General features: G+C 31.0%; 2 protein-coding genes and 1 non-coding gene across 5 annotated transcripts; all 3 read right to left on the bottom strand.

Annotated features, from left to right (window-relative positions):
- Positions 1 to 406: 406 nt before the first annotated feature.
- LOC114398958 (glutamate dehydrogenase 1-like) lies at positions 407 to 4511 on the bottom strand. 3 transcript variants are annotated; one of them, XM_028361048.1, is made up of 9 exons: positions 4214 to 4511; positions 3974 to 4087; positions 3136 to 3357; positions 2900 to 2974; positions 2681 to 2797; positions 2052 to 2302; positions 1705 to 1780; positions 1534 to 1620; positions 407 to 774 (listed from the first exon to the last, which is right to left on the bottom strand). In XM_028361048.1, the coding sequence occupies exons 1-9, from the start codon at positions 4319 to 4321 to the stop codon at positions 589 to 591; spliced, it is 1236 nt and encodes a 411-aa protein (XP_028216849.1). In that variant the 5' UTR covers positions 4322 to 4511; the 3' UTR covers positions 407 to 588. The 3 variants fall into 3 exon arrangements, with proteins under 3 accessions (XP_028216849.1, XP_028216850.1, XP_028216851.1); XM_028361049.1 differs by having other exon boundaries at positions 756 to 875; XM_028361050.1 differs by lacking the exon at positions 407 to 774 and adding an exon at positions 811 to 834.
- Positions 4512 to 13522: 9011 nt separating this feature from the next.
- TRNAY-GUA lies at positions 13523 to 13613 on the bottom strand. Its single transcript is given in 2 exon segments — positions 13523 to 13558; positions 13577 to 13613. It is a non-coding gene; the product is annotated as a tRNA-Tyr (tRNA).
- A 462-nt stretch (positions 13614 to 14075) lies between these two features.
- On the bottom strand, positions 14076 to 18784 carry LOC114398005 (TATA-box-binding protein-like). The gene is made up of 10 exons (XM_028360108.1): positions 18532 to 18784; positions 18138 to 18262; positions 17360 to 17447; positions 16956 to 17027; positions 16345 to 16395; positions 16029 to 16073; positions 15839 to 15931; positions 14946 to 15047; positions 14782 to 14855; positions 14076 to 14420 (listed from the first exon to the last, which is right to left on the bottom strand). Coding segments are annotated over exons 2-10 (603 nt in total). The 5' UTR covers positions 18215 to 18262; positions 18532 to 18784; the 3' UTR covers positions 14076 to 14419.
- Positions 18785 to 18918: the final 134 nt, after the last annotated feature.

Here is an 18918-nt window from a genome sequence, read left to right on the forward strand (position 1 = left end):
GTTAATAACTGTCAGTGTAATTTCAATGAGTGACGAGGAAGCATTTTGAGATGTTATTAAAAAGATTAAACTTTGAATTATAACACTCATGCTCTCTTACTTTATTAAAAAAACAATTTAAAAAGTGAATTGTTTATTAAAAAAGATTAAACTTTGAGCTTAGCAATGTGATTTTTAATAACAGCAAAATATAACACTCATGGTCTCTTTATTAAAAAACAATTCAAAGTTTAATCTTTTTAATAACAGTCAAAGTGTAATTTCAAGATTATAGTTTTTATTTACTGGATTTCAAGATTATAGTTAATAATTACTGTTTATAAATTATGTACAATTGAATTATGTGACATTTCGAAGATCTACTCACTTTTTTTTAGTACTTAGTGCAAAAACAGCAATTGGAATATTAATCCAAGAAATAAGAATGGTAAATGGATTCTTCCCCTTTGATAAATCAGATATTAAATCAAAGAAAATTTGGGGTGAAAATACAATTCACCCAACACATGAGATGAATGCAACAAAATCTTTGTGAAGTGTTGCTGAGAGTGGAGCACTTTAATTTATTGAAAGCAGAAGCAATAGATGTCAAGCTTCCCAACCCCTAAGGACAGTGGCACGTGCGACACGGTTGACTGCCAGGGTGAAGGCTCCCATACGAGGATCACATTCATGGGTTTTGCACATTTCCTTCACATCTTTGAAACCTTTGGTCATGTAGGTCTTTAGCTCATTGTTCACTTTCTCCTCATCCCACATGAAACCTTGGATGTTCTGTGTGCCACAAAATCACCAACCATGTAAGGACTACATGGAGTATATTAATTAATTAACCTGTACAGCAGGGGTGCAATTCCTCTAAAATGAGCAATTTGCTTAAGAGGAAAAATAAATAATTTTAGTTATTGATGAGAAAATTAATGGTTTATATTATATTTAAATGCATAACAAATCAGAAATGTGTATTTTTCTTTTGGTTTCTATATGTATTTTCTATCTTTCAAACAATTTTGTTTGAGACAGAGTAAGGTTATGTTTATATTTTTGTTTTGAGAGGTCCAAACTCAATTTGAAGAATAAACTCATCCCGGGAGTTATAAGGTGGCTTGACGGTTGGAGGGGCATCATAAGAGTTGGAGTGATAAGAAGGTTATGAGTTCGAATCCTCCCACTAACATAACATACTAATTACTATTATTTATTGATAAAAAAAAAAAAAGAGTAAACTCATCTTGGTGGCATATTTGGACAATTTGGTTACCCCTACAAGTAGTTTGCACATGAAAATTTTGTCAGTTTTATAAAAGCAAGACTTGGCTTGTTTTTGCATTCTTTAATCCAAACATGCACTTAGATGGTAAATGGTAAATGTGGACACCTTTACCAGCAGAGATTCAAACCTTAATTCGTCAACTTGTGATGGACAAGCTTCTTCCACCAGACCCAACCTCTGTTTGTTTTTAATTATTTTACTCCTAAATATAAAAAGCATATATGGAAATCATGTAGTTCATTAAATAAATTAATAGTTACCTGGACCCACTCAAAGTAGCTAACTGTAACGCCTCCTGAGTTTGCAAATATGTCTGGGAGGATAACAACCCCTTTCTTCTTCAGAATCTGCAAGTTAGGAAGGTAGTTAACAATAGTGCATTTCTTCTTTCTTGTTTGAAGAAGGGAAGGAAAGAGAAAATCTAAACTAACCTCATCAGCCTCTGGGTCAGTTGGGTGATTAGCTGCTTCCACAATAAATTTGGCCTTGATTTCATTTGCATTTTCCCTTCAACCGTACCAAAAGATGGATAAAATTATAATAAAAACAAATTAGCCTTAGACCTTTTCCTTATTATATAATTCAACTATTGCTTATATGAGGAGACAATTACTAAGCTAACAAAGAAAAATGAGTGGTTCAATTTTATTTTTGCTTTCAAAGAAAGCTATGATGATGATATTGTGCTATGTACTTTGTTAAAATAATCAAATATTTTGAGGTGTCCCTTGTTTGCCTGAGTTGAGAACAAAAGAATTTTATAAATTAGGAAAATCACCTATTGATGACACCCCCAAGAGCCGCTGGGACTAGAACATCACAATCTTCAACCAATATTGAGTTAGGGTCAATTGGATCACCACCATGGAATCCTTTTACTCCCCTGTGCACTTTGGAATGCTCAAGAAGGTTTGGGATGTCAAGACCATTGCTGTTCTTTATGGCTCCAGTTATGTCACTCACAGCTACAACTTTTCCACCTTTCTCACTAATTAATTGGGCAGCCCATGACCCTACATTTCCAAAACCCTGGAGAAAAACACAATATGATATAGCATGAGTTTATGTCAAATTCATCATAATACTAAATCCAAGAACTTCTTTGAGCAGTTCTTTACCATCTATATATCTAATGCTCCATTCTTCTCCTATAGGCTATAGTTCAAAACAGAAGAGTAAAAAGGTCCTAATTGTTCTTCTTCTGACTTGACTATTCACTATAAATAGCTTGCAACTAACTACTGATATGTGGGAATCTCTAACAAAATAACCCAAAGTTTCATTCGTTATTCCTACCACAATTATGTCTTCATTGACCATTACTTTGAACATCATTTTGAAACTGGCAAAATGCATTCTTTAACTAGCATAGAGATCTACTGGAGTAAATGTACAAGACACAAGTACCTGTATGACAAACCGTTGTCCAGATACACTCTTCCCATACTCATTAAGCAAAGCCTCTGTTGCAAAGAGGACTCCCCGTCCTGTAGCCGCGTCTCTACCTAGAGATCCACCAAGATCCTAGTTTGAAAAAACATGAGGGGCAATAGTGTATGAAGCATATGATTTGATTTCACTTCAATGGCCATTGAAATGAAATGACAGAAACAAACAATTACTCACTATAGGTTTTCCAGTCACTACTGCAGGAGAGTAACCGTGGAATTTGGAATACTCATCTAGTATCCATGCCATGGTCTACATGCATAACCACACAGTAAGATAATATTGAATTCCAAAAAACATATCAGCATGTATTTAAGTCAAATATAAAATAACAGTAACATAATAAAAAAGTATATATAATCTTAAACAAGTAGCAGCAGAATCAATTCTAAATCTGTGTAATTAGTACTGACCTGTGGCCCTGTTCCCATATCAGGTGCTGGCACATCTGTGTGAGTTCCAATCAAATCATGAATTTTTTGTGTAAAAACTCTAGTAAGTCTTTCTAACTCAGATATACTTAATTCTGCTGGGTCACACCCTATCCCTCCTTTGGCACCACCATATGGTATATTTGCTACAGCTGTTTTCCATGTCATTAGTTGTGCTAAAGCATTCACTTCATCAGGGTCAACCTATTTATTCCATTAAATGATTCATAGTGAGAACTGAGAATCAAAAGTACACACCATATACAAATATAAACAGTTCCAGGGACTAGTTCAAACGAATGTTGTAATTTGAACCATAGATTTTATCTTTTATTAAAGGCTTAATTATGTTTTCGGTCATTGACTTTTTAGTCTCACAAATAAAAATTTAAATTTTTTAGTCCCTTAAATTTGAAAAACATTTTTTTAGTCCCTTTCCTTAATTAAAAATTTACAGTCTTTAGTCTCTCAAATTCTGTCAGAGGTAACTAAAAAGAAAGAACATTTTTTTTTTTAATTTGAGGGATTAAAAAATACAAATTTTTATTTAGTGGACTAAAAAACCAAACTCCCTAACTCGAGGGACTAAAAAAAAATTAAGCTTTTATTAAAGATATGGATGTTCAGAGGAATCCCTACATTTTGTTTTTATTTCAAAGTTATACAAAAAATTAAGGGAAAGAAACCAAACAATTAATTGACAAAAATCTGATAGCAACTCAGTGCTGGACTACTTCTTCAATCAAAAGAATGCATGTCTCTATCACAACCATAGGTAAAACCTTGAGTAGTTAATAAATTGAAATTTTTTAGTGTTAACCTCAGGATGGTATCTGATTCCTCCTTTCATGGGGCCTCTGGCATTATCATGTTGAACCCTGAACCCAACATAAGATTGCAACGTGCCATCATCTTTAGGTATGGTACATTCAACCTGCATTATTGTGAAACATGATTTAGAGCTAGAGTTGGTGAACTATATGAAACAGTACAGTGAAAACAAGTAAACTAATTTTGCCAGAACAAAGACATGAAAAACACAAGAAGTAATTTTACTTGCCTTGATTTCCCTGAATGGAATCAGCAAACTTTTCTCAAGCTTTGAATCCAATCCCAGAAGCCTAGAGGCCAACTTAAAGTTCCTGTTGGTGGCTGCTAGTGCATTCATTGTTCCCCTTGACTACTAGAAAGATTAACACAATATTCAATCTTTTAGCCAGATATCCAAGATGCGGAAAATAGATCTTGCACTGTTACTATAATTGGGACTATAGAAATTGTATGGAAGATGAAAAGAGATTCTCCATTAGAGCTAATATTTATATTAAGATATACACACAGCCAGCTAGAGTCTATGTCAAAAATACAAAATAGACTGGTAGAAGTTTGGTAGAGCCCCATATAATACAAGCAAAATGGATAAGTGCCAGCAATGTGCCATATCACGTGGATCAATGTCAGCACTTAATCATGAAAGATTAAGATTACAAATGCAAAAATAAAACATGTTATCCTCTCTCTTAAAAAGTCTAAATATAAATTTAGTTGTATTTACACACGAGTATAAATCATCTAGTTGCCCCTAAATTGCATTATTCAATAAGAGTATTAATTTTTGCATTAACAATCTTCACTATTTAGTGTACCTGTCTTGTGTTCTAGCTTCTTTCACATCTCCTAGAAGAAAAATAATTACAGAAGTCTGCCATGCTCCTTGGAATGAGAATACAGTTTTATTATTCTCATGTTCTGTCAATTCAAAGTTAATGTGTTCAGGAAACCTTTATTATACTTTCCTGAAATAGCTTATGAATGAACTGTTTAGCCAGTGCCCCTTTTATTATTTGTCACGTTATGGGGTACTATGAGGCAAAAGCCTTTGCTAATGGAATCAAAAAAAGAATCTTAGGAAAATCACCTTTCTACAACATCAAGAAAGGCCAACTGCTACGGAATCTACAGAAATCGTAAGAATTAGAAGTTTCCCAGTGGCTCCAAAATTATCTGAAGAGGCACTATCCAGGTGAGGTAGGAAGCAAGATACTCTTAACAAAAGAGACAAAATTCTACCCTCTATAAGCAAAATTTTGTGTAACTGGTCTGACATTTAATTATGTTTCATGCACTTATTGGGTACAATTAAATTCATTGCTTCCATTACTTCATAATTGTGAATTACTATTATAGAGGCCACGGATTTAAAGGAACATAAATTATGCATTTAAACATCACTCATTTTAGAACCGGGGAGTATTTTATTTTATTACAAGTTCATTTGCCAATTACAAGATGTGGCGATAACCAATTTTATTAAATTATTTTTCCAAGTACTTGCCTTCCACGATGCCGCACTAAATAGTATTGATGATACACCCTTTTGGCTATGCTTGCCCTTGGATCTTTTCTCATAAAGGAATGAAGTTTTGTTTTTTCTTTCCTATTTTTGTTATAATAATTTAAATATATATGGACCTCCACCAGTTGCAACTTGTTCTGCTTTTATATTTATATTTAGGGGACAAGTTCTGAATCCAATCTAATTACTCTTAAGACTTTGTCAAACTCACAACAATCATCTTAAAAATATTTTTAAAGAAAATTGTGAGCTACACTTGGGTAGTGTGAAAGAGAACATGCAAAGCCTGCATGACATTCACTACTTCAACTACTCAAATTGGTATTTAGTACGAGGAGAAATGAATAAATATAGCCTTAGTTACCAAAATGAAAAAGGCTTATAGGGAAGGATAACTGTAACATCCAATTTTTGGTAAACTAATTTAAAAATAATTATTATTTATAAATAAATAAAATTTTAGAAAAAATGATGAGATTTTATAAATAAATAAATAAGGAGATATACCTATTAATTAAAATAATTGTTTGAGAGAAATTAAAAATGATATTTTATTTATTTGTTTGATAGAGAATAAAATAGATTTAAATATAAAATTTATTCCTCGAAAGTGTTAAAAGTGTGACAAAAATATTCTACCATCAACTTTCTTTCATTACCGTTAAAAAAATTACATACATGACACAGAGAGACAAAATTGATTGTCAATGTGGTCATGCTGACTAGATTAAATGAAAATGTCAATAAGAAATCATTTTTGGTTTTGGATGTAAACATCAATAAAAATTTTATGGATTAAATTGTCAGTAATTTTTTTGTTGGAAGAATTTGTCAGTAATTTTATTTGGGCTTAAATGTTAGTGTCTTCTTTTGGAACAAAATGTCAATTTTGTGATATATTTTGATCATTTGGATGAAAATAGTCACCAATTTTTTGTGACAATGTCAATAATTTCACATAGTTACGACAAGCTTTACACAATTCTTGGAGTGTCCAGACATTAACCAAATATGTTTCAACTTTTTTCCGGACACAAATTCACCATCGACATACTACTCCAGTGCTCCATTTGCATTTTGTATGAATTTACCATTATGGTGCAAAATAAGACTGATCTCATCAGACATCCTACAGAGAAACATAACAAAAATTAATTGTATATTCACAAAAAGAGAACATAAAAAGTTTCATAATAAAGAAGAGAAGACAAGTTTCATAATAGAGAAGAGAAGAGAAGAAGTTTGAGAATAAAGAAGAGAACACAAGAGAAGGGGTTTGACGATAGAGGTCAGATGGACGATGACCACCACGAAAAACGTGATGACAACGGTGCCATTACGGTCATCATCGAAACCCCAAAATAATCGTCTGTCAACGAGGAAGACACTAGCCAACGGCGGTGCCATTACCACCAACCATTAAAAGTCATATGTGTACAAAAATGACACAACATATGATAAAGTCCAAACCTGGGTGTGTGTCGTTGTGGTCACCGTCGACGAGAACGATTGTATGAGTGTGAGTCGCCGTGTGTCATTGTACGTCGCCGTGTATTGTTGTGCGTCATTGTAATTGGGAGATTTGCCAGCGTAATGAGGTTGTGGGAAAGTGTGGGAGATGAAGAAAAATCAAGAAAGTAGCTTTTGAAAATGAAGAGTTAATTTTGGGTTGTGTAATCTTTTGGGAATGAAAAAAAAACAAAACCCTTTTTCCCAAAGTAAGGGAAATCAAAAGTCTCCACATTTGTATATGACAAATATATTTCCACGTTGGCAGCCATGTGGGTAATTTTTTATTGACAAAATTGTTCCTCTATGCTACGTAAGCAATTTTTTTAACGATGATGAAGGGAAGTTGACGATAAAATATTTTTGTCACACTTTTAATACTTTCGAGCACTAAATTTTGCATTTAGATCTTTCAGGGACATATTTGTCCGTGAATTACACTTTCAGGGATAAAAATGATTATTAACCCTTGATTTTTTTAAAAAATATCGTATTAGGTATTTTTCTTTGACATGTCATGAAGTATTTTTTATCAATATATTTTAGGTTTTTACCAGTTTTACTAGTTTATTTTTAAAAAAAATTCTCAAAGTCAGTTGAGTGATATAATTAGAATAAAGAATTTATACTAGTTTACCGATATTCAATCTATTATGTATTTTTTAATTATCATAATTAGAATTTTTTATTCTCTGGTGGAACCCTAAAATATCTTCCATAAAAAAACTTTGGCCTTTGAGTTGATTGTGAATCTTATCTTTTGGTTCGAAATTTAATCAGAAAAATTAAAAAACGAATATTTTAATATTACATACATGTTATAAAATGGAAAAATATTTGGATAAGCTTCCGTGAGACTACTTTTTGTTAATAAAACAGCGAAACATATAATTAAAGAGTATGTGATTTTCCAGCGATTAATACTGTAATACTACATTTCATTCCTTTCTACCTCTCCATGAGTTTCGTCAAGATTCACTTGTTTAGTTGTGTGTTCGGTCCTTAATTTGTTGAACAAATAAAACGAATATTCAATTAATATGACAGTCTTATTTCATAGATGATATTTTTTATGCTAATTTAATATTATCATAGGAGGCGTTAAAACTTAAAAGCTGTAAAAAAAAAAACAAGAGGCGTTAAAACGTGTGTGTGGGAGACACGACAACATAGTAAATAGAGTTTTTGGCCAGTAAGTAATATTATTGTAAACAAATTCAACAAAATTGAAGAATAACAGATACTTATAAATTTTATACGCAATCGTCTCTTTATTATATTTCATTGTGAGATATAAGTTTCATTTCATTTTTTTTTGTTAAGCAAACAATTCTATTAATAGATATATAAATAGATGAAGCACAAAGAATGTTCATCCACGCACAAAGAAAATTAATACATGAGTTTTGGATTGCTTCCTATTATGATATAAGTAAATACGTTGAATTTTTTTAATCTAAATATTATCTTCAAATATTTTGACAATAATATTTTCTTAAAATATATATTAATTCAAAATATACTTTTTTTCATAAACAAAAAAAAAAAAGAAAACTGAGTTCTAACTTCTAAGTATTTGAATAAAAAAACACGGGAAATATACGGGTAGGGTAAATAGCTAATCTTTAAAAAATCAAAATTAGGGTGGCGTGCAGTATAAAATTGCCATTGTTCTATAGTATGGAGTAGGCAGAAAGCACTTTAGCATTTAGAATATGCAATATGTTTGATTTATATTACTTGATGACTAAAATTAAATTACAAAAGACAGCATTATACTATTCTATGGTAACATGCTAAGCTTTTTGTGTAGTTGTTAGTGTTTGATTTATCTTTTGGGTAAACTTTCTTTCGGCCCCAAGATGATACTCCGCGTTTAGTTACGAAAAAGAATGAGAAAACGATAGAAAAGTAACTTGTAAAGGTTATGGCCGACACTTTGTTAAATGTGTTCTCCAATAAGACAATGCTTAGAGTTTCTCACAATTTTTTAGTTTTCTCTCGTTGTCAATGTATTTGGTATGGATTATTATTGTCTCTCCATATTATTTTACGTGTTTTTGTTTATTTATTTACGTATATGCATAGATATAGAAAGTTATTGAGGAAACTAAAAAGAAGGCGTGATCTCACTTATTTTTAAATCTATCTTTTAATCATAAAAATTTACTTATTTCTTAAAAGGAATATATATTTATGATAAATTGAATAATTTTTACTAAATAATTTAATTAATAAATAAATATTTAAAAATGAGACATATAATTCATTCTTGATTGTAAATCTTTTTCAATCAAACAAATAAATTTATAGTTTTCAATTTATTAGAGAATTGCCTAATTATTAATATATATATATATATATATATATATATATATATATATATATATAATAATAGTAATTTTGATAAAGATATCCATAGATAATTATGGTAGTATCATATAACGGCTTGTAAGATAATTTATTAGTAGATCTTATTATAATGTTTTTGATTAAAAAGTTAATTTCAATAATTATTATACTTTGATGTAATTTTAATAGTAACTAAAAATAGATATTGAAAAAAAATAATTTTTTTTAAAAGAAATGAAGATTGGAAAAATTAAAAGGTTTAAAAAGATGCACTAAAGTAAAGAGAAATGAATTCATAAAAGATGAGGTATTGTCAATGCTTGAGAAGTTAAGTCATATGATTCAATCCCTCTAAGATTGGTAGTCAGATGTCTTATTTACAGACTTTTAATTCTAATGGTTGAATTTCATGATTTTGACACATGTATAACAATATTTTTTAATACACAAATTTAATGTTATTTGATGTCTTTGTATAACTTATTTGTAGCTGTTTCAACTGATATTTTGACATTCGAAATAACCTTACTCGTGAACGTCTTTAAGTTCCATGCGTGATATAATAAAGATGTTGAAACATGAATCTCTATCAAAATAAATTACTTTGATGGTGCATTCAACTTCTTGAATCTTGTTTCATATATTAATCATTTTCGAATGCACTCTTTTATCTTTCTCAAAATAAGTTCTTGAAACCATATATATAAGTTTCATAACTTAGACAAATTTTACGTAATAAAAATAACACTTTCATATATTTGTTTAATTTATTTATTACTATGTGTTGAGTCTGGATCTCAGGGGCCCTAAAGCTAAAGTTTTAAAGTCCTTAATGAAATTCTGTGTGACCCACTTACACAAGAGAGGGGGAGTCACTCTTATTTACGGAATATGATAGGACTAGATATCTAAGGCCCAATATTAGAAGCTCAATTATGCCACTATGGTCAACCATTATTCTTGGTTAGCCTATGAGACTGGATGATCTACAATCCCTCATGTGTTCAGCTTGAAAGGCGTGAATGCTTGTTGTGTTTTGTCGACCTATGTGATCGAACAATTTACAACTCCTCAAGTGCTAAGCACTTGCTATGCTCAGTTAACTTACCTAGTCAGATGATTCACATCCTCTTAAGTATTGAGATCAAAAGGTGTAAACACATGAATGTGTAATTGATTTACTTGGCAAAACAATTTATTATGATATGTACTTGAGTTAAAGTAAAAACTTCCATTCATATGATAATTAAGGTTATGATATTTTTGAAAGTTTAACTTATCTTAATAACCAAAACTTATTTTATATTTTGTATGAAGCGTAATGCTCAACATAACTTTCCTTTATAAAACATTACTTGTGTATTATTTTTCCCCTTTCTAATATAACAAATGACACTATCAAGCTATTATTTCTTCAAAGGATAGTTGATAAGTTATTTAATCTTCAAATTAATGATGAAGATTTATTATGCGATTCTAAAATTAGAATTTTAGTTTTATGCTCTTAACTTTTTGCATAAAATAAAATTTATGCTTTTTATCATTTTATTTAGGTTAAATTGTAATTTCTTTATATTTTATCTAATTCACAATTTCAGTTTTTTATTTTTAAATTTATAATTATAATTCCTCAATTTTTAAAATTGCATAATTTTAATTTTTTTTATATGTTGACTGTTAGTTGATAATGACGTTACATTTTCTTGTTAATGTGATACTTGTTTGGACTAGTAACTAGTGTGATCTAAGTGAGAGGTGCATTAAGTGTTCAGAATGTTTGTCTAATGTGTTTCAGCAATTCATGATTTACGAAGAGTTTTATTTATAGATTTTAAGTCTAATAGTTATTAAATTTCATACAAACACATGTTGAATTGCCTAAATTTGATTATGTAAGATCTTCATATATTTCTTGATTCGTTTAACATCTGATAATTACTTATAATTGCCTTCTAAATTTGTGTACTCAAACTCTTGTCTCAAATTCTTCTTCACTTACGCTTAGTCATTTTTATCTCTCTCAACTTGACTTTCTTATTCTCCTTCAGAATTCAAATTAATTTTTCTCCAATTCATGTATATTTCTTTTAACATAATTTAAATCTACTCCAAATGATAATCTTTGAAGAAATCAAAATTTGACTAAAAAATTATAAATTTTTCAAAAGACTTAGAAAATTATAAATTAACACCAACAAATTAAACATAATACGATGATATATCTATATCATTATACCCTTCTGAGTATGTTTGGATAGAGAATTTTAACTGAGAAAAGTAATTTATCGGAGAATTTGAATTTCTGTAATCTAGAATTCATTGTTTGGATGTTTTTTTTTAATAATTTAAAATTTTGGAATTTTAAAACAAAATTTTAAACAACTAAAAATCTGGAATTTCAATTTCCTTCTAAAAGGTGAGAAATTAAAATTCTCTTCTTACAGTCTTCTTCAAGAAACATCGTATGAGATTGTGGAACATCGATCGGGTCTGAGTATAGAAAAACACGTATAACTAACACACCAATCATATCATTTCTTTTTTTTCATTCATTTTTTTCACCCTCATAATTTTAACTTTTTTATCCAAACACAAAATTTTGAAAATAAAAGAATTTCAATTGAAGTATTTGAAATTTTTAAAATTTAAAATTTATAAGAATTTTAAATTCCTCCCTCCAAACCCACTCTCACCCAATAGTAACTCATATTTGTTTGCCAATTCATTGGATATGATCATCATTTCGCGTGGTTAAAATTCAAAACCTACCATGACAATTAACTAGTTATCTTATCACAAATACTATACACAAGAACCAGTGAAAATTACTTGGTGCATGAACTTTGACTTGTAATTACAGATCCGAGCAATTTATGTCGAAATTCAATCTCTTGCATATGGTTGTTTGGTTGCCTCTCGCTTACTCTCAATATGTCAGACATCTTTTTAGTGGGATTTACCTGTCTCTGAAATGTTCTAAAAGCTGAGGATCATTTCAAACTCGTAAAAGGCCATAAATTATCATAATTATTTTGGAGGAAAAAAAAAAGCGACTATATATATATATATATATCTTGACCAAATTACAAAGGAAAGTATTTTATTATTATCTTAATTGGTGAAGTATTCTATACTTTTTCTTTGATTGTAAACTCTTATTGGGGGGTTGGGGGGCTAGAGGGATCCTCTTTGTTTCATATATATGTTTGGTGCTGATATTTTAAACACTTATGAAATTGAAATAACTAAATGTATCCTGAAAAGCATATTATCGAAAAATTGATCGTTTTGTTATTGTAAAAATATGACCGGCTTGGCGTTCCTTAGAAAAATTTAATTTTATCCGCTCATCAATTTATTTGAAGGTTATTATTATTCTTTTACATATTTTGATTTGAAGTTTATACTCTATATAGCTGCAGAGCTGCCGCTGTAGCTTGTGATATTTATACATTTAAATAATCATTTGACCATAAATAAAAAGAAAATTAAAAAAAAAAAAGTTAGGACTTGCTTGTTTTTTTTTTTCCTTTTCCTGTCAATTGAGAATTTCCATAACCATAGTCGTGAGACCAATCATCATATCTGAAGTGAAGGTTAAGAAAAGTCTTTTGTAAAATGACAACTTTAAGATTTAAAACTCTTAATATTACAAGTAAAGTTCGCCCACAATCATACTGTTAGCACTTTTATCTCTAAAACAAAAACTATTCATTTAGTTATTTAAGATTATAAAGAAGAGATATTTTGACTTTTTATTTCAATGAATATTTTGAAGGATTGTTGTGTGACCTTTTTTAGAGAATAAATTGTTTAAGGGGCTGAATTTAATATTTACTCTAATTTATTTTATGATTAAAATTACAGTTAAAATTAACCATTCGCATAATAGTTTAACAATTAAAATGTTAAAATTTATAATTTCCTTTACATACTAACGTATTTGATCAGGATTTTACTCCTTAATTTTTAAGTCAAAAATCATTTGATTGCAAACTTGTAACAAAATTTGGATACATCTAGTTTATTCTCTGTTCAATGTCAAAAAATGGTTTTGAATAGGTTGCATTTCAAAGTTGTAAAATAAATATGACTAGAAAATTAACAGAGAAAGAAAGGGCAAAATGGACCAAACGTTGAAAAAAAACAGATTCCGACCTGCCGGATTCGAACCAGCGACCTAAGGATTTCTATTTGGAATACCAACTACAGTCCTCCGCTCTACCAACTGAGCTAAGGTCGGCTTATGAACTCAATGCACATAAATTGTAATTAACTACTACTTTTTATAAATGCAAATATTGTAACTTAAGGTAATAAGAATCCTCGGAATATTCGGATCATACATTGATAATCGTTTTCTAATTTATTATTATTATTATCTTTTCTGGTGTATAAATATAAATAAAAAAGGGATAGTTTCATTTCCATATTATACTGGCCATTAATATAGTGAATCAGTTGTTTCAATGAAGATGACCAGTATAGGAACTAGACTAAAATAAAAAGTTGATAAACAAATTCCTTTGTTCAATTACAACGTTATTGTAAGCATGAAGCATAGTTATCAAATGTAGTGTTTTATTTATCATAACGTCTTCAAATTCCAATATGAAATTAAAATACCTAGATGTTGCTGGCTTCATAAAACATAGTGTATTAAACACGTCGTTGCTGTTTTGAACAGTATACGAAGACACTATCCTTAAGCTTTAGAACTTGATTAACTAAAAAACAAAGTTGCTCATAGTTGAAATGAACCAAAAATAGTTTCCACTTCAGTGAAAGATATTCATGATTTGCACAAGCTTCCACTTTTTCTTTTCATTCTGCCTCTTATATATCTCTTTTTCTACAGTCAAATTCAATACACGGTTTTTTTTTTCTTCCACTTTACTAAAGCAGGATCCCTTTTCTTAAAAGAGAGAAAAAGACAGAACAAACACAGGTGTCTTATTAAAACTCAATCCTGATTACAGATATTTCTATCTCTGGTCTTCATATTTACAGTTCAATCAAGTCTTGCTCCTGCTCTCTTGACAGTAGTAATCTGTGCCATTAATAGCAAATATTCCAAAGACATCAGAACTAACAAGATAAACTTCATGACACACTACTAGTCACACTGAGTGCCTCCAAACTAAAGTTTCAGTTTACTTTTGTTGTTAAATCGCATTTTACATGATTCAGATTTCAGAACTTATACAAATATATGACCCAGAAAAGAAACTGCGTAAAGGATTTTGTCAGTTCAATTAGGAAAACCTCAGCCCTACATCTGATGCAATTATATTCTGATAGCTGAACAAACAAAACAAAATAATAGACAATGATATTGATTCATTATATTCCTAGCCCAGGGATTACAACATGTATATCCTATAGCAATTGAAAAAGAGCCACTTCCATACCATTGTTGGTTTTTCCTGAACTCAGTAAGCACTGGATATATGTTCTCAAAAGCTGTGTAAGTCTCATCTCTAACCTAAAGAAACGAAAATGAAACCATCACTGTAAGTGAATCAGCCGGAAATGCTAAAATGCACATGGGAAGATCCCATGACCATTATTATACCTTGGCTCCTGTCAGAACAATTTTTCCGGAGACAAATATAAGCAAGACTATCTTGGGTTGCTTCATGCGATAGATTAGTCCGGGAAACAGCTCTGGTTCATACTACCAACAAGAACAAACAAGTTTAACATATGTTAATCATTACTTAAACATTTAGTATGTAGAAAGAAGCCAGGAAACCAACTGCACATGCAGAAACACAACTGAAAATGGCTCTTTCCATCATCTACACTTTCTTTATAACACAAGCACCATGGTAAAAAATACTTCCCCACTCAGTTCTTCCGGTTATAATCATAAAAACTTCCAACACTTTTAGAACATATAAGTATCTACAAAAGTGCAGTTGGCAATGGATATCATGGGTTAACACAGCCTCTGCTTAATGAAAATTAATAAAAACCGATTTGTGGTTGTTTGGCTGTCATGGAAATCAAGAATGGCTTTCCATTTGTACTAGTTAAATCCCTTTTTTCCAAAGTTTACACCTGTCATTGAATTTAGTTTTTCAGTATAGAATATATAGATCAGGTATACAATTCAAGGAAACAAAGAAAATTATGTAATATGATACCAAACACCAAGATGTGATTTCCTAACAACAAATAACAATTGAGCCATGATAACCATTTTTCAAATAATAAGTAATATTAGTTAAAGAAAAAAAAAGACAGTTCATCAAAACATGGGAATAGGCAAGACTCACTGGAAAAATAATAAGCAATAATAGTTACAGAAAAAAAAAATCCATCAAGTCATGTACAACATCCTATAGAATAACCAACGTCAAGAGGACCATATGTAGGACTGATTACTAGGGCAGGAATTTGTGAGGACCATTTTTCCATGAAATTCACCAGGAAAAACAGATGATTATTGCATTTCACACTTACACTTGAGAAAGCACTATGGGAATAGGCAAGACCCTCAAGTCGAATGGGGAACTTGACATCACAAGAGCCAACAATGTTCTGAATCTTAAAATCCTAAAGCAGAATAAAGAAAAAGGAATAAATCAATGACCACAAACTACTTCTGTAGAGTGGAAAACAACTGATAAAATTTTCAGAGTAGATGTTGTACCTTAAATTTAGCTGGGAAACCAAGCTTTTGGATAATTCTAGCATACTGAAAAGAGAGAAAAACAAGTAAAAAGTGCTATAAATTTTCGAATAAAATGTGAGAATTATGCTTATACTAAGTGAAGAGAACAATAAAATCATCCACCCCTTCCATTGGTTTAAGGAGATTATTTTTCTACAAACTACTGAATGAATAAGCTCCAAACCAAGCTAAAATTAATGGCAAGATTCTCCAGTCAATCAACCTCAACTTGGAGAAATTTCAATAATATACAGTATGAATGAGCTTACAAGATGAGGGGGGAGCATTAGCATACCTTCCTTGCCGCCAATTTAGACTGTTGCTCACTCTTAGCTCCAGTGCAGACCTAACCATGAGATTTAAATTTAGGGGGGGAAAAGAGCATAAGAAATAGAAGCCCATCACAAGCAAGTGAAGCAATATGCTGAATCAGTTAGTTTTTTCAAATGAAGGAATAGAAGCCCTTCAAAAAAATGGCATTGGGGGGTATCCTAATGTTAACTCTGCAGCCACATTACAAGCACCTATAATGATAAACTAGTGAAAAATGGACAAATCTGAATTGTATAAATAATATAAATATAAATATAGCATTCACTTGGCACTAGTGCCCAAATTCCTGTCCATCAATCTTACCAGCATAGTTAACTAAAACACAGGACAAGAGAATTAATGACAGAATCAGACAATTACAACTTCACTATTTTTGAGACAAACAATGAAAACAACGATAAAATAATCTACCATGATAAAAGCACATATGTCAAACTGCAAATTGCAAAAATGTGTATAAATAGTTTCTTTATATACTTTTTGTGTGCAAAACATCAACTGACATTAACTTATTGCATGTCATGCAATTCCAACTTAATTGGACAGAAGTACCAGATTCAACCAAAAAAGTACCATCTTGCCAGATGCAAAAATGAGTGCAGTAGTTTTTGGTTCCCTGATCCTCATAATAACAGCAGCAAAACGCTGCAAAGATTCAAATGATAGACATTAGCAGTGCAGATAAATGACCAATCAGCATAAAGACATGTCTAGCATGCAAATTAATTATTGATCTCAGATAAAAAAAAAAAAAAAAAGTGTAGTGGATAAGTGGTTTGAAATCAACAGTAACATTAATAGAAATCATAGATCAACCTATCCTCGTTGGACCAAATATTAAAACTGCATTTTTTTAGACAATTTTAGAACAGAACAGAAACCGGGTCAACCTTCACTATAATTGCAATGCAACACAATGTACATATGCACACACACACAAAGATGAGAGGAATTCACAATCAGCAAGCAAAACTTGCCTTGGGATTGTATTCTGCATTTCGAGCTTGAAGTGCAATTGATTTAAGCTCCAATTTACAGTCCAAATTGACCGTTGACACAATATTTCTGGCAGTATAAATAGTAAACAATTTTAGATATTCCAATGCAAATATAAGAAATCATTATCCAGTCTAAGTAATTAACATAAAATTTACATGAATGCAATCAGCATAATCTGTATATATTTTGAGCTCATCTTAGAAGAGATATGGAATACACTACAACTCTACAAGGATTTCCACATTAGAGTATAACCCCCATCTATTATGGACGTGCCTCTCAAACCTCATTCACCTAGTTCTGATGGCTGAAATTCTGAATTGAGCTAAGAATTCCCATAACGAGATATGTATCATATTCGAATTTGAATGCTGACATACAGAAAAAAGGACTGACTGATCATTTACAGGTAATTCTTAAGCAAAACAGTTTCTGTTTTGAAGCAATAGTTGCTATTGGAATACAAGTAAATGGTACGTTGACCAAGAAAACATCTTTAGCCCAAATACTTGTAAACCCATCTGATCCACTCGACATAAAACCACGAGGTTAATTTGGAAGTAGTAATCTCAAACTCAATATCATACACGGGGGATCACTTGGATTTGGATAACACTTCTTTATTACTCATGAACAAAAAACCCACAGACCACAACTTCAAACTACAACACATTGTTGCAAACAACACAGTTACCCATCTCATGCTCGCAATTACAATCCAAAGAAGCTTTCACTTCAAAGAAAAGTGATACTCACTGAAGGGTAGGCACAATCCCAGAAGGGTGCTTTGTTAAATCCACAGGTTGGCTACCTTCCAATGCTTGTTCAGCCATGAATAATCAAAATCCGATTTAATGCTATGCCTCAAAACCAGCAAAAAGCTGCCCATCAACGAAAACCACCGTGTTCCACAGTAATCAGTACCAAAACCCTCAATTTTCCTTACAAAAGTAACAAAATACACAAAAGAACCAATTTTTAAAAGAACCCAGACCACAGATGGAATTATACACACAAAATTGTATTTGACAAAAAAAATCAACAAAAGGGCAATTTTTTTTTCCCGCAATCAGGTTTAAATCGTTAAGAAATTGTGGGGAAATCCGTGTGTGAAGAATTAGATCATATTGACAATGGGTATCTATCAGACCTTTTTTCCTTTATATATTTATAGAACTAGGGTTTTCGATCTTTTTTATTTTGTTTGACGGATCTGAGAAATTGTTGAGTTGAAATGAATGGAATTGAGGAGAGTGGGAAGGATTTGGTGCCAGAAATTTGTATTTGAGCGTTTAAAAAGGGTTCGATTTGATGGGATTGAGAAGAGTTGTAAGGTTGCTTATTTATAGAGAGAGAAAAGAAATAGAGATATATAGAGAACAGAAGATGGTAAGAATCAACATATAGTAAGATAGATTTGTTAGCTTCAGGCAAGCATGATCTATTTGTAGGTGCCCATATTGCCCCTGGAGTGACATGGACACGTGAGAAATCTGTCACGAGCCAATGCTGGTGTCACACGCTCATTGACTCCTAG

The sequence above is a fragment of the Glycine soja genome, chromosome 19 (assembly GCF_004193775.1).
Source record: "Glycine soja cultivar W05 chromosome 19, ASM419377v2, whole genome shotgun sequence".
Classification (NCBI taxonomy): Eukaryota; Viridiplantae; Streptophyta; class Magnoliopsida; order Fabales; family Fabaceae; genus Glycine; species Glycine soja.

Bases quoted from the DNA above. Each gene is read 5' to 3' on its own strand.
- LOC114398005 (XM_028360108.1), bottom strand. From the start codon at position 18,214: ATGGCTGAACAAGCATTGGAAGGTAGCCAACCTGTGGATTTAACAAAG. The intron at 17,448-18,137 runs GTGAGTATCACT...TTATACTGCCAG, and splicing joins GGGATTGTGCCTACCCTTCA to AAATATTGTGTCAACGGTCA. The intron at 14,856-14,945 runs GTATAATAATGG...TCGTTTCTTTAG, and splicing joins TTGTTCTGACAGGAGCCAAG to GTTAGAGATGAGACTTACAC.
- LOC114398958 (XM_028361048.1), bottom strand. From the start codon at position 4,321: ATGAATGCACTAGCAGCCACCAACAGGAACTTTAAGTTGGCCTCTAGG. The intron at 2,798-2,899 runs GTGAGTAATTGT...TTTTCAAACTAG, and splicing joins TAGTGACTGGAAAACCTATA to GATCTTGGTGGATCTCTAGG. The intron at 1,621-1,704 runs GTTAGTTTAGAT...CCTAACTTGCAG, and splicing joins CTGACCCAGAGGCTGATGAG to ATTCTGAAGAAGAAAGGGGT.